The sequence below is a fragment of the Notamacropus eugenii genome, chromosome 3 (genome assembly GCF_028372415.1).
Source record: "Notamacropus eugenii isolate mMacEug1 chromosome 3, mMacEug1.pri_v2, whole genome shotgun sequence".
Taxonomy (NCBI): Eukaryota; Metazoa; Chordata; class Mammalia; order Diprotodontia; family Macropodidae; genus Notamacropus; species Notamacropus eugenii.
Genome location: NC_092874.1, coordinates 323,302,043 through 323,317,157, shown reverse-complemented (window position 1 = coordinate 323,317,157; position 15,115 = coordinate 323,302,043). Strand labels below are relative to the sequence as shown.

General features: G+C 35.1%; 1 protein-coding gene across 1 annotated transcript in view; it reads right to left on the bottom strand.

Moving 5' to 3' along the window:
* The window catches only part of CNTNAP4 (contactin associated protein family member 4), a 676,519-nt gene that overhangs the window by 91,762 nt on the left and 569,642 nt on the right, over nucleotides 1-15,115 (bottom strand). The window contains exon 13 of the mRNA XM_072596864.1: nucleotides 12,765-12,962. Coding sequence (XP_072452965.1) covers nucleotides 12,765-12,962 — 198 coding nt within the window. The remainder of the gene's footprint in view (nucleotides 1-12,764; nucleotides 12,963-15,115) is intronic.

Below are 15,115 nucleotides of genomic sequence, written 5' to 3'. Positions count from 1 at the left end.
ACTCTGCAAAATAACACTTTGAAAATTAATTACTCAGTCATGATGTTTCTATAGTTAAAAGATGAAGCAAATCAATTTAGCTTAATGTACAACTAAGTTTTTGTGTCTGTTGTGTCCAAACTCTCTATAAAGTAGAAATGAAAATTGCCGAAAGCATTTTGAATGATATCATGCACCATCTGGCTCCATTCACTATATTCAAGAGTACTGGAAGGAACTTTGAGACTATATAAGAAAATAAGGGAAAGGAATTATCTGGGAGAATGTAAATAACCTGGTAGAAAAAGGAGAGAACAACTATAGATGTTTATAAATAGGACAAATAATGCTTAGTGACAGATTGGGATGACTGTAGTGATAGTACTTCAGGATAAAGAGGATATATTGAAGTGAAGGGGGAAATTTAATGGCTGATTGTGACCAAATCATTCTGTTAAATCATAGAATGCTAGATGATGGAACCATGGACAACATTCCCTCATTTTATAAATGAGAAATCTGATGACTATAGAAGTGAAACAATTTACTGAAGGTCACATAGTCAGACAGTGTCAGAGGCAAAGAACGTCTAATGCTCTTTATAGGCCTATGGTAAGTCTTAATTGCACATAGTAAAAACACCTTTCATTTTTCTTTTGAGTAAGATATATACAAAATGTTCTCTCTTCAAAACACTCCCATACTGTATTCATTATGGTCTTCTCCATTGGATTGTGAAATCCTTGAAGGTAAGGCCTAGGTTTTTGTTGTTGCGGCTGCCATTGCTTGCTTGTTTACTCCTTTACTGTATCCTAGCACTTAGGCAAGTGCCTGGCACATAGCAGACATTCAAGAAATATTTATTACTTGAAGAGTTGGTTGATTTACTTAAAGAAATATGCACTTGTGTCCTAACATTACCAAACTGAACATAATACCTCTTTGATTTGCTAGGATCCTAAGGCTTATCAGACTATCACTTAAACAAAGAATCTAGTGGAGTTTTAAAATATGCTGTGAAAATAATGATATTTTAAGACTTTGCTCAGCACCATGTTGCTTCCTCACAATTCTATGTGACAAAGTGATATATCTAGATGTCAAGTTTGAGTTCTGTGTATTTAAGTCTGCATATTCAGTCACTTGACTTTATAAGGAATAGGGTCATAAAGACTCTAGGCAATTACATATAAAGCTTTCCGTTCTATCTGCCATAGTCTAAAAATTATAAATAGAAACTTCAGATTTCTATTCTTTTCCAGGGTATTGGGGAAACTGCATCTTGGTGGCAGAAGGTTGAAAAGGAATTAATGCACAGAAGAGCTTGGTCAATATAAATTGTTTAAAGCAATAAGGACTGCAATATAAAGTTTCTCCCTAGATTTAAGAGAACTGGTAAACAGAACCCTTTCTTATTGAGTATTAAATTGCTTGACATAGATAAACCTCTAAGTAAAGACATGAAGTTGGGTTCACAAGACCTGGATCCAAATCCAGGCTTTGTCACTGATTAACTATATCCCTGAATAAAGTGATAAACTTTCCTGGGACTTAGCTTCCTGAAATAGAAAATGAGAGAATTAAAAGGAAATTTGTCTCCAGTGTCTAAGACTCTCCAATCTATAAAGTTTCAAATAGATTGTATTTAAATTTTTCTTCCAAAGAAACTGGAATACATTGGAATACAATAATACATAGTTCAGTTCAACAAGTTTTTATTATGTACCTACTGTGCAGGAGGCACTTTACTAGGTACTAGGTATATTAAGCCCCCCCCCCAAAAAAAAAACAAGTCAATACTAAAAATTCTCTCCTTAGCAACATACATTTCAAAGAGGGTAGAGAGGGAATGGAGGAATAACATATGCACTAGTTTATAAGGCCAGGTGAGATCAAGAGTGACTAGAAAGATCATGAAAAGTCTTATGAAGGAAATGACACCAGAATTCAGCATTTAAGTAAAATAGGTATTCTAAAGGCAGGAATGAGGGAGTACAATCCAGACATGAGAGGCAATCTATGCATAGGTATGAAGACAGGAGATGGAATGCTATGAACAAGGAACAATAAGTAGACCAGTTTAGCTGGAACATAAGGAGTATGAAGAAACTAATGTGCAATAGTCCTGAAAATGTACAGAGGAGCCATATTGTAAGGGATGTTACTTGACATATTGAAAAGTTTATTTTTTTTCATTAGAAGAAATAGAAAGCTGCTACATATTGAGCTAATACAGGAATTACTTGATCAGAACTTACCTTAGGAATATCATTTTTACAAAAAATGATATTAAGAAGCATGTATTAAGTGCTTACTATCTGGAAAGCCCTGTTGAGGGGACATATAAACAGAATAAAATGAGGTATAAGAGCAAGCTCAATGAACTTGAATTATGGAGTTGAGATAACACATGTAGGAAGGTCTAATTACCAGGTGTATAGAAAACTTCAGTGGTTCTAATCATCGTTATAGGAAAGAGAGAGTCAGGTGGATCAGAAATCTAGGTGGAAAGCAATCCAGTTTGGCTGAACTAAAAGGGGAGGTAAAGATGGTGAACAAATATATCTTCCTTGTTATCATTTCAACTGATAAAAGAGGGACAGTAAGGGGGAAGACCTATAGGTAAACTGGTTATGTTTTTCATGTTTGAGAGGGGAAAGAGAAGAGATGGTAAAAGAAATACAACTATGTAGAAAGTAAGATGAAGGACTTGCTATTTGTCATAAATCAAGGCAACAACCATTTATTTCTTATGTGCCAAGCACTGTGCTAAGCACTGGAGATAAAATGTGTGTTCATCCTTCATTGGCGAAGAAGACCATGCCATCAGAGAAATAATGGCATGACTTGCACTTGACTTTGTTTTGAGTGAGGGAGGACTGTGCAGGCCACCATCCTCACTTCCCCTTCAGAGCCATCTGAATGAAGTGACCAGATATTCATCAGGATGAGTGGAGATGACCCAGAATGGGGCAATTGGGGTTAAGTGAGTTGCCCAAGGTCACACAGCTAGTGAGCGTCAAGTGTCTGAGATGAGATTTGAACTCAGGTCTTCCTGACTCCTGCACTGGTGCTCTATCCACTGCACCACTTAGCTGCCCCTAACACAAGCAAAAAGAACGTCAATCCCTAGCTTCCAGGAAGATAAAAAGTAGAGGGGTAATGAAATTTGCTGCAAAGAGGCAGGGTGCTGAAGACTAAAGAGTCAGAAGCACAGCCTGAAGGTTAGTATAAAGATTAGTTTAACCATTTCCCCAAAATAGAGGATCTATTGGGAAAAAGGAAACTTTTATTAGTTTTGCTAGTTCTTTCATATTCTTTATGTTCCATCTAAATTGGCCTAATTACTCTTCCTTGTTCATTGCATTCCATCTCCTGTCTGCATGGCTATGCATAGATTGCCTCTCATAGCTGGATTGTACTCCCTCATTCCTGCCTTTAGAATATCGATTTTGCTTAAATGCTGAGTTCTTGTGTCATTTCCTTCATAAGACTTTTCATGATCTTTCCAGTTGTTTATGATATCACCTGACCTTATAAACTAGTGTACATAATATTTCCCCATTCCCTCCTTACCATTATTTAAATGCAAGTTTCTAAGAAAAGGACTTTGAACTAATGGGAGAAAGGGTCCAGCATGGCAGAAAGCTCTTTCACTGTGAGAAGACTTCAAGGATATGTGGCTACTCCAAGGTGATGAGGTCTCAGAAACTAAAGGAGATTTCAGGGTGAGATGGGAGCTGATGTATCATGTCAAAGTACAGAAAGTCAGCTTCATATTCAGGAGAGGCATCACAGTTAAGATGTGAGATCATACAAATGAAGGAAGAAGTGGGAGTTGAATTTCACTTTTATCTAAATTAGCCAGAGTAGGGTTGAACATCCATACACACAGAGTTTGGTGTACAATATATAAATTCAGCAGGGAAACAAGCAGGAATTGGAGTGAAGATAATTTAAGAAGGGGAAGAGTACCTGGGATGAATTAATCATGAGGGGAAAAAATCGCTGATCCTAAATATGTATTAAATGTAAAGATAAAGAACTGGAATACAAATGGGGTGCTCCTCAGTTGTAGAATGACTGAACAAATTGTGATATATGAATATAGTGGAATGTTACTGTACCATAAGCAATAATGGAAGAGGTGATTTCAGAGCATTCAAGGAGTATGAGATGCAGAATGTGAGTAGAATTAAGAAAATGATTTATACAAGGGAAATAATATTTAGAAGGAAAACAGCTCTGATTACTCTGATCAAAGTACTGACCAATCATGTCTCTGAGAAACTTCAGCATGAAGTATATTACCTGATAGAGAGGTGATGGGCTCAAAGGCAGAAAGTGATAAACAGTTGGGATATGGCTACTGTGCAGATTTAAAAAAAAAAATAACCAGCATGCTTTTTGCCCCAATTTTCTTTTTATTTTTCTCAGTTTTTTACTAGAAATGAAATGGAAGAGCCAGGATAGGGAGGGGAATGAATCATTTGCAACAGCAATTTTTAAGAAGGACTCCATTTGAACATTTGCCTAAAGAAGAAGAAAAAATACAGAAGCACAGATAAGCAGAACAGTTTTCAAATTTATGTATGAGATTTATTATATTTTGAGGGTTTTTTGAAGCTGGAAATGTGAACTAGAGGTTCGGAGTTTCATGTAGATAGAAATTATCTTTATTAGTTCAGAATAAAAAAAAACTTAAAATCTGCAGAGAGATCAAGAAGGACGAAGACTGGGGAAAATGTATTAGATTTGGTAATTAAGACACCATAGGTAAATGTAAAGAGAGTATGTTCAATTGAGTGATGAGGTAAAAACAAACAAACAAACAAACAAACATGCCATAAGTGCCTAAAAATAATGGAGGAAGAAATAAGGGCAGATAATTTTGGAGTGTGTGTGTGTGTGTGTGTGTGTGTGTCTGTGTGTGTGTCTCTGTGTGTGTGTGTGTGTGTGTGTGTGTGTGTGTGTGAGAGAGAGAGAGAGAGAGAGAGAGAGAGAGAGAGAGAGAGAGAGAGAGAGAGAGAGAGAGAGAGTGCAAGTATGTGTGTCTGTGTGTGTGGGACTGTGTGTTTCAGTAGGAATATGATCATGAAAGAGGGGAGAGACATATGACAGCAGTTTGAGAGCATGCTAGAGTCATAGAAAGTTTTTCTCTTTCTTAACAGTTTTTCTTTATTTTGTGCTCTAGAGTAAGTCATGTTCACAGACAACAAAGAAAAAGCCACTAGACAGGAAGATCCATAAAAGAGATAAAATGCAAAATAGCCTTCATTCCTTTCTGTCCCTTTTCTTCTTCACTAGTGCACTAAAGTTTTGGAAGAGCGGTCTCAAGAAACTAAGAATCACAGAGTTTTGTGCCTTCTATAAATTTGACCACTGGTAATGTTAATCTGAAACTTTTTTGGCCAAAGCCAACCAATTGATAAATAATCGCAGGGAATAACTTTCAAAATGATTTATATCTGACTGCAAATGAAGCCGGAAGACATAATCAGACTTAAATCGAAGGATCAGTTGTAAATTGTTTTCAAAAAGAAGGCAAGAGGAAAACACTAATTCTTAAAACATCTGGTCATCTTGCCTTGTGTTATTTATAATGAGCATAAATAATGAAAGAGGCAGTAGGGAGAAACAGTGAATAATTGGAAACTATTGTTTGGGATCAAAACATGAAAGAATATTATTGACTGCTGAGAAGCCTCATGGCTATATGAGAAGTCTCAGGGCTATATATCATGAGTAGGAAAGTGCTGGGCATGGAGAATTCTGAATGACAATAGAAAAAATAATGAAATTAAAAATATTTGAATAGACAGGAGAATAATGTCTATAAATGTTAAAGTAATTTCAAAGTCATTTGTTTGTGTGCAGTCAGATCATCACTGATTAAAACAAAGGTTGAAGTTAGACCAAATTATGTAAAAATGTAAGTATGATAATACACTGAAATTACAAAAATTTCAGCCCAAACTATTGAATAAAATTGGAAATGGAGAAAAAATATATCAGCTTTGATTACTACTGGTTTGGTTAATTAAAAAAAAAAAAACAGTAGCAGCAAGAAAACATTATTGTCCATTTTGACTTGAAGATAGTGGAGTAGAGAAGCACTCATTTGAGTTCTCCCAAATTAACCCACCAAAGAACTCTAAAATAGTGTCTCAAATTGAATTTTGGAGTGGCAGAACCAACAAATATCGGAGGAAGCAACTTTCCAGCCCAAGCCAAATTAGGAGCAGGAAAGATTTATCTATCTCATCAGAGTGGTATTTGGGCCTGGAGCACAATTTACATACTGCACAGAACAGTGTGGTGCCAACAGTGGACCTTAGAGGCAGCTGCACTGGTGGCAGTAGACACTATAGGAACTCTGATCCCACAGATGATGGGGTTGGTTAGATAGTCAATCAGAAGGAAATTAAAGGAGATACATTGCTTGCACTGGGTTCAGGATTTCGTTGCATTGCCCATAAAAAGTTCTGGCTCACAGTTCTAGGGTGAAAAGGGGCAAAAGCATTTGAAACCACAGAGAACACGGGAAATGGCCATATTTCTACAACATAAAGGAGGGCTTGTGTTTTATGCATGAGGATTATGAACCTTGTCTTAATTCTAAGATGGAAGGGAACACTAACAATTGCACTTATAGGAATGTGGGGTTGTGGTCACAATTCCAGTGTCAGGAGGAGTGGTAGCACTAGTGGTTACAGGGAAACAAGTTCTCCTCCTGGTAAAGGTCAGATGACAGGCAAGGAGAGTAGTGACTATAACTTTCCTTAGATTATACCACCTTGAAAGCACCAGAAATCAATGGACCTTTAGAATAGTAGATCTGAAAACAGTAGCAAGAAATGCCTGAAGTTTGGGACAGAGCCTCCTCCATACCAAACACAGAGTTCAATTTTAACATGAAGTTAAAAGTGAAGAAACAGACTGGAAATAACAACAACAAAATCTGACCATAGTAAGTTACTATGGTGACCAGGAAAATCAAAACACAACCCTAGAAGACAATCATGTCAAAGCAGTTACAAACAAACCTCCCTACTCCTCCAAAGAAAAAAATTGTGAATTGGATACAAGCCCTCCCAAAAATTCCTGGAAGAGCTCAGAGTATTTTGAAAATCAAATAAAAGTGATAGAAAGAAAACTAAGAAAGGAAATGAGAGTGAGAGAATTAAATCATAGAAAGTGAGTCAACAGCTTGAAAAAGAGGTAAAACAAAAAAATAGAAGAAAATAATAACTTAAAGAACAGAGTTGGGAAAAATAATAATCATAACTGTGAATGTGAATGGGATAAACTCACCCATGAAACAGAATAAGATAGCAGAAAAGATTAATTATCAGAATCCAATGATATACACACATTAAGAAATACACTTGAAACACAGAGGCACACACAAGGTAAAACTAAATGGGTTAAGCAGACTCTATTATGTTTCAGTTGAGGTTAAAAAAAAGCAGGAGTAGCAATCATGAACTCAAACAAAGCAAAAACAAAAATACACCCAATTAAAATAATCAAGGCAACTATAGTTTGCTAAGAGGTACCATAGATGTTGGGCAGTTAGGTGACACAGTCTAAGGAGTGCTGAGTCTGGAGTATGAAAGATTTGATTTCCTGGGTTCAAATCTAGTCTCTGATACTTAGCAGTCATGTGACCCTGGGGAAGTCACTTAACTATGTTTGCCTCAGTTTCATCAACTGTAAAATGATCTGAAGAAGGAAATAGAAAAGTGCTATAGCATCTTTACCAAGAAAATACCAAATGGCATCATGAAGCATCAGATATAACTTAAAAAATAACTCAACAACAACCATAGTCAATGAATAGCAGTACTAATATATGCACCAACTGGCATAGCATCCAAATTCTTAGAGGAGAAATTAAATGAGTTGTAGAAAGAAATAGAGAGCAGAACTATACCAGTGGGGGATCTCACAACCCCCTCTCAAAACTAGATAACTGTGACCAAAAAATAAGGAGGAAAGAAGTTAAGAATTTTAGAAAAGTTAAGATATGATAGACTTCTGGATAAAATTGAACGGAAATAAAAAGAAATATACCTTTTTCTCAGTAGTACAGGGCACCTACACAAAAACTGATATTAGAGAATAAAAACCTCACAACTAAATGGGAAAAAGCAGAAATAGTAAATGCATCCTTTTCAGACTATAATGCAATAAAAAATTATGTTCAACAAACTGTCATGGAAACAAATTAAAACTTAACTGGAAAGCAAATAATTTAATCTGAAAGAATGAGTGGGTTAAAAAAAAAAAACAACTCTTAGAAATAATCAGTAATTTCATCAAAGAGAATGCCAACACTGAGACAATATACCAAAATTTATGGGATCTCACCTAAAGGAGTACTTAGGAAATAAAAATATATCTCCAGATATTTACATCAACAAAATAGACAAAGAGAAGATCAATGAATTTGACATGCAACTAAAAAACTAGAAAAAGAATACATTAAATGTCAGCAATTAAACACAAATTGGAAATCTTGAAATCAAAGGAGAGATTAATAAAATTGAAAGTTAAAAAAGAACTAGTTAATAAAATTAGGACCTGGTTTTATGAAAAACAACCACAAAATTAATAAAACAGATAAACCACTGGTTAATTTGATTTAAATAAAAAGAAAATCAGATTACCAGTATCAAAAATGGAAAGGAAGAATTTGCCACCAATGAAGATGAAATTCATGTAATATTATTAGGAGCTATTTCATTCAATTTAATGCCAATAAACTGACAATCTAAGTGAAATAGATGAATATTTACCAAAAAAAAGAGGCATGAATTGCTCAGATTACCAGAACAAGAAATAGAACAGTTAAGAAATGCCTATGTTAGAAAACAAAAAGTTAACAAGCCTTCACTGAGCTCACACTAAAATACTCTCAGGAGCAGATGGATTTACAAGTTAATTCTATCAAACATTTAAAGAACAATTAATATGAATACCATATAAACTTCTTAGAAAAAAAGACAAAAGTCAGATCTGAATAATTGGAGACATATTGGTTACTAATAGATAGGCTGATCCAATAAAATAAAAATGAAAATTTTACCTAAATTAATTTATTTATTCATTCAGTGCCATAGTAATCAAATTATTAAAAAAAAATTAGAAAGCTAGAAAAAATAATAACAAAATTCTTCTGAAAGTTCAAGAATATCAAGGGAATCACTGAAATAAAATGAAAAGAAAGATGGCCTAGCAGTACCAAGATCCCAAACTGTACTTCAAAGCAGTAATCATCAAAATAATCTGGTACTGACTAAGAAACAGAATGATGGATCAGTGGAATAAATTAGGTGCACAGTACAGCATAGTACATGCCTATAGTAATCTAATGATTTAAAAACCCAAAGACTGAATATTTTGGCACAAGAAATCAATATTTGACAAAAATTTCTGGGAAACTGTCAAGCAGTTCGGCAGAAACTAGGGGGAAATCAACAATTTCTCACTGTATACCAAAGTAAGGCCAAAATGGGCATATGATTTAGATATACAGGGCAATATCACATTCAGATTTCCATGGGAAATGATTTTATTATTATAGCTTAGAATATCAGAGACATGTTTACCCTCATTTCATCCTTGGCAAGACAATTAAAAGTTCCCTACCTTCAACTACATCTTTTCCAACTTTATAAGCAGAGATAAAAAGGAAATGTTTGAATTCCAGAATATTATTACTGAGTACCCTCATCTGAGGCACAACCTTTAATAGGCTGGAGGAGAAATGCGCACATGGACTATAGGGAAATTGAAATCATGAAATTATCTGGGAATTATGGAATGAGAAGGTATGATGGGGGTTATCAGGGTATGAGATTTTTGCCCCAGAGTCATAGGGAATTAGGATGAAGAATTAAAGACAAGAGTGTTAGGAACTATTAAGAGAGTGAGAAAGGTGGCAAGGCCTGGGGAATAAAAGGGAAGTAGCAAGTGTTGCCCCTGTTGTTTCCATTTTCCTTCAAACTATTTTTCTCCTTCATCTATGTCTTCTACCCTTGAAAGGGCAAGGAATAACTGCTACAAAAATATGAGTTGGGTAAAGAACATGTGGTAGCAGGGGTTGAGAGTAGTTAGATGAAGTTTCCTCTCCAGGTAATGAAGGACTCTATAAAGGTCAAGAGAAGAGAAAGAGGGAGAATGAAATCCCCAGAAGCAACAAGGAGAGAGGAATTGTGAGAGTCATGCTGCTAGAATAGCATTGCACTTTTAAGGGGTAAGCATATATTGATTATATATGGACATACTATTTTTTCTTTTCTTTTCACAGAGAACATAGTTTAGGTTTTTGCTTTTGTATTTTCTATGTGAGCAATCAGTTTTCTGACTAGAAGACAGAGTCATTTTTATATCATCTTTATATCATCCTGTGTTGAGAAGGGAAGTATCTGGCACACAGAGATTTAATAAATGTTAATAGATGTATTGTATTGGAATGGGAGAAAGGAACATAGCAAGTCATTACTTTAAAAATTAAAAGGTAAAATTAAGAACCTCAACTTACAACTTTTTTGTTTCCTAAAGAAATACTGCATTAAAAAAGCATAATACATTCTGCCATATGTAAAATTATAAAATAGAACAAATTTGTCTTTAGTATTCCTAAATGACTTCTTTTTGCATGTTGTCTCTTCTTTGCACGATGTGTCTCTATCGTCAGCTTCAAGCAGTCATTGCACATTGCCCTATTAGAATGTACTCCCAGAAAAGGCTTTTCATGCTTTTCATTTTATACTTCAGTGTCTAATCCTTCTTCCAAAAATAGTTATATCACAAAAGCAATATTTTTTATTCTTCAATAAAAATTTTCCCCATATCATAATATATAAGAATATATAATATTATTATTTATATTAATATTCATTATTATTTATTAATAATTATTTATTATTTATATTATGTAACATATAAGAATTATAAGAATTCCAATCATCCAAGCGTCTCATGCTTGGGAAAACTTCCAAGAACACCTGGAGACATGCCATGTATATAGTTAGCTTTTATCCTGCTTATGTATAACATAGATGTGAATATGTGTTACTATGCATTTCTTTAGAAATTTTGCAAAAGTTAAATTTGAATATTATGGCAGTAGTTTTTTGGGGGGGAGATGAGGGGGATATGTCAGTTACTTGCAAATGCTAAATGGTGTATAAGAGACTGACTAGTAATGAATGTTCTTGGGGCCCATTCAATTTATTTGGGGACGGGGAAAAATGTATTGTTGGCAAGGAGTACAGCACAACATATAGTTCAATCACAAATATAGTCATGTTAGAAAAAAGGGTAGTTTCTCCCCTAGAGATTTCAAGTTCCTAGGAAAAGCAAGGGAAGATAACTCACGGGAGAGGGTTGTCATGGTTACAGGACTCTCAATTCTGTAGCCTATTGGGGGATAATATGGGGCTACTATTAAAGATAATGGATGCCAGTGCCTTGGACCAGAGCAACAATCACTGAATGCTAGTTACAATTCTGAAGCTTTTCTCAGGAGTGGAGGAGGTAAATTAACTTGCTTCTTTTTCTCAATTAATATTTTTCTTTTTCCTCCACCTAAATACTAGTTTTCCCATTAGCATTTCCCTCATGTATAGAAGGAGGTAAAAACATGCAATGGTTAGCAAATTCACGAGAACATAGCACTGAAGCAGCAGAGGGTAGTACTCCTGAAGTTTTTTTTTTTCCTTCTTCCTTATTCTAAGGATTCTTTCAATAAGACAAATGATAACAAATTTAATACATTGATTGTCTCCAGAAATTTGAATAAGAATTAAGTGAGGGGAAAGATTCATTCAAAAGAAAAATTCTCTACCCTTACAAGTACACGTAATTTGGTAAATATATTACTATTCCCTTTATTTATCAGTAAAGATATGGAAAATAATAGACACCTGGACTGGATCACTCTAAGAAACCAGCAGGACTCTAGCTTCCCTAGATAGCCAAGGCAAACTCAATTTATTCCTTCTAAGTTACTTCTTCACTTTAAAAGGTACTTCAGAACAGGAAGGGGATGTTTATTTGAGTATGTCAATGCTTTGAAAGAAGTAAGTAATTTCCCAAATGTACCACTGGGAAAATTGGATATTAAATATTAAAGGAGATTATGTCATTTGTTCAAAACTGTGAAACAAATATTTTAGACTTAGGTTTTTGTAGTCATCGTACTACCCTGTGATGATCTGAGGAAGTTTAAAAAACTAAGGCCTTTAAATTTAAATATTTCCTCCACTTGATTCAATTTAACTCTGAAAGTACTTAGTTTACCAATAAGAAATGACCTAGGCATGAGAGTACTGGGTACTGAACGACTGGTTTGAAGATGCCAACAGAAAATACTCAGAAGTGGGAGGAAAGGAATGCCATCAAAGACCAACTTTGGTTCGAGAGACTAACTGTAAAAACCATAAACATATAAAAACAAAAGAAAAGAAAGCCCAATCTATGACTGACAAACTTTACTTAGACTGTAAGCAAGGAAGCTTTTGTGTTCAGTTATTTGATAAGGTAGTGCTGAGAAAACAATTAAGGTTACAAAAAAGTTCATAAAGAATTGACCTTAGTCTTCCTTCCTGAGCAACAGACTCTATAACTTCCTCAGTGAGACCTGTTTGCTAAGTAAACAAGAATCTTGTGAATTATATAGCACCATGTCATAACCTTAGAAGAATTAAAATCCATAACAGTTAGTTGAATGAAGCACATTATGCAACATAATAAGATTTTTCAAATTTACTCACCTCTCTTATTTAAAAGCCGGGACTTTTTGCAGTGGTAAGCAAGCTCCTGTTCACAGTGTTCGGCATGGTTAATTGTAGCCTGGAGCTGTTCTGTATTGGCAGAATACTTGAAAACCACAGTATGAGGATTTTCTCTATTGGAACTTTTTACTCTAGTGAAGTCCGAGCTGTTATGGTGTACAATGGTCCATGCAGTATCTGGAAGAACGCAGAAATAAAGGGAGGGGAAACAAGAGTATCATTCTGTTGAAAAGGTTAAAAAATAAAATAAAAATCATCTTGTTATGAAGCAAGTTCTTTGGGATGTCTAATCAGAATGTCCCAGTTAAAATGGAAAGGAATCAGCACGCAATTAACAGTTGTCCTGCTAAGATAAATTAGTGTAACATGTATTCAATAAGACAGTTTAGAGGAAAAAAAACAAAAATAAAACAAAGCTAGATTTGGAGGATAACTAATTTTCTAGAATAAAAAAGAAAACTTCAAAATTCTAATAAATTACTTTTGTATTTCATCAACTTATTTGCAAATCATGGTCAATCATTCACAATTTATAATTTTTTCAGCATTTCCCTCTGAGTATATCTTTTTTTTCTCTTTAGTGTGCAATCAAAATTCCCAAAAAACACCCTACAACATATTTTATTATTGGTTGACCTATACACATCGAGGCAGTGGTGTTATTACTTGTACAGTCTAAGCCTGGCCTGTTGGTACACACCATAATTATTGTTTTTGGGGAAGGTGAGGTGGGTGGGTCGCTTGTGCTCAGGGGTTCTAATCTAGAGTAGAGTTAAAACCAATTACACAGCTGCACTACCTCTGGCACCAATATGGTATGAAGGCTCACCAGGCTGACTAAAGACAGGCAAGTTGACCCCGTTCAAAAATGGCACAAATTGAAGCTCTTATGTCAAGTGATTAATTGTGGGACATGGTCCGTAGCAACCACTGTGTTTCCAACCTGTACAAGGGAGACCCAACTGAGAAAGAGCAAGAGAGAGAAATACAGACAGACAGAGAAACAAAGACAGAGAGAGAAAGACATAGGCAGGGAGTGGTGGGAACAGAGAGAGAGAGACTGTTCCTTGATTGGGTAAATATGAATCAACCACAACAATGAAATAACACTAAAGAAAAACACAGTGCTTTTAATTTTGTACATCTTCTGGACATTGTGGATGACAACCATAGTGATGTCAATATCAGATAGCATCATTTATGCTATGTTTCTCTACTCGACTTATTGACCTTACTTATTACATGAAATATTACTCCATAATATTAAGAATGGACAGGAGTGTTTTGGGGGAGAAACACCTTGAATTTTTATATATTCCAAAAATTCTACCATCAAAATATTCTAGGAATGTGTCCTATCCTATGACAATGTTTTACTCTTTGATTTCACCAAGTCACTGAGCCACCAGGGGTGTCAAATTTCTGAAAAATGGATCAGATGAAATGACACACTTCCATGAAGCAGGAATTTTCCAAATTTGAGGAACAAGGGTCATCTTGAATAGGTTGCTAAAGTAATCGTGTCAGAAAGATAGTTCACATTCAGCCTCAAGCACTTACTATTATATAAAATCTCATTTGATCATCATAACCACCCTGGGAAGTACATGTTATCATTTGTCCCTATTTTTCAAATGAGGAAACTTAAGGTTGCGATGGTGACTTGCCCAGGGTTGCACAGCTAGTACATGAAGAGAGGTTTGAATTCATGTCTTCCTGACCTGAAGTCCAGCTTTAAAGCCTATCCATATAACTGTTTCTAGATATGGAAACATCTACCCATGAGAGGAGAAATGATTTTCCTAAGGCTACACAGATCCAGGATTAAAAACTGGGTACTCTAATCCTAAATCTAGCAGTTTTTTCCACCATGTAATGTTTCTCCCTGTGGGCCTAGGGACTTTTTGATGGCTTGCTATTGTCACCAGTGTATGAATTTTAAAAATCCTCTGGAGACCTCTTCCTTTTCCATATATGAACAGTTACCATTATTTCAGGACTCCTGCCTAGAGGTTGAGGAAAAGCCACTCTGTGACTGATCTTGGTATTCAAAAGTGTTGGGAATAAATTTGGTTTAAAATGCCTCTTGAGTACTCTACAAATACGTAGATGGCTATAGAAAAATCTTCCAGGCAAAAATTGAACAAAACTAGGGGAAACAGTACACAAATCAAAGAAGAAAACAAAAGATTTTTAGATGCCTTAGTCCACTATACTCATCCTAGGAAGCCGTGTTTTCAAGTAAATTTAAATTCTACAGGTTCTTATTGCCATCGTGTTTGAAGTGGGAATTTCATTTTAACATTTTTTGTGGAAAATTATTTAAATTA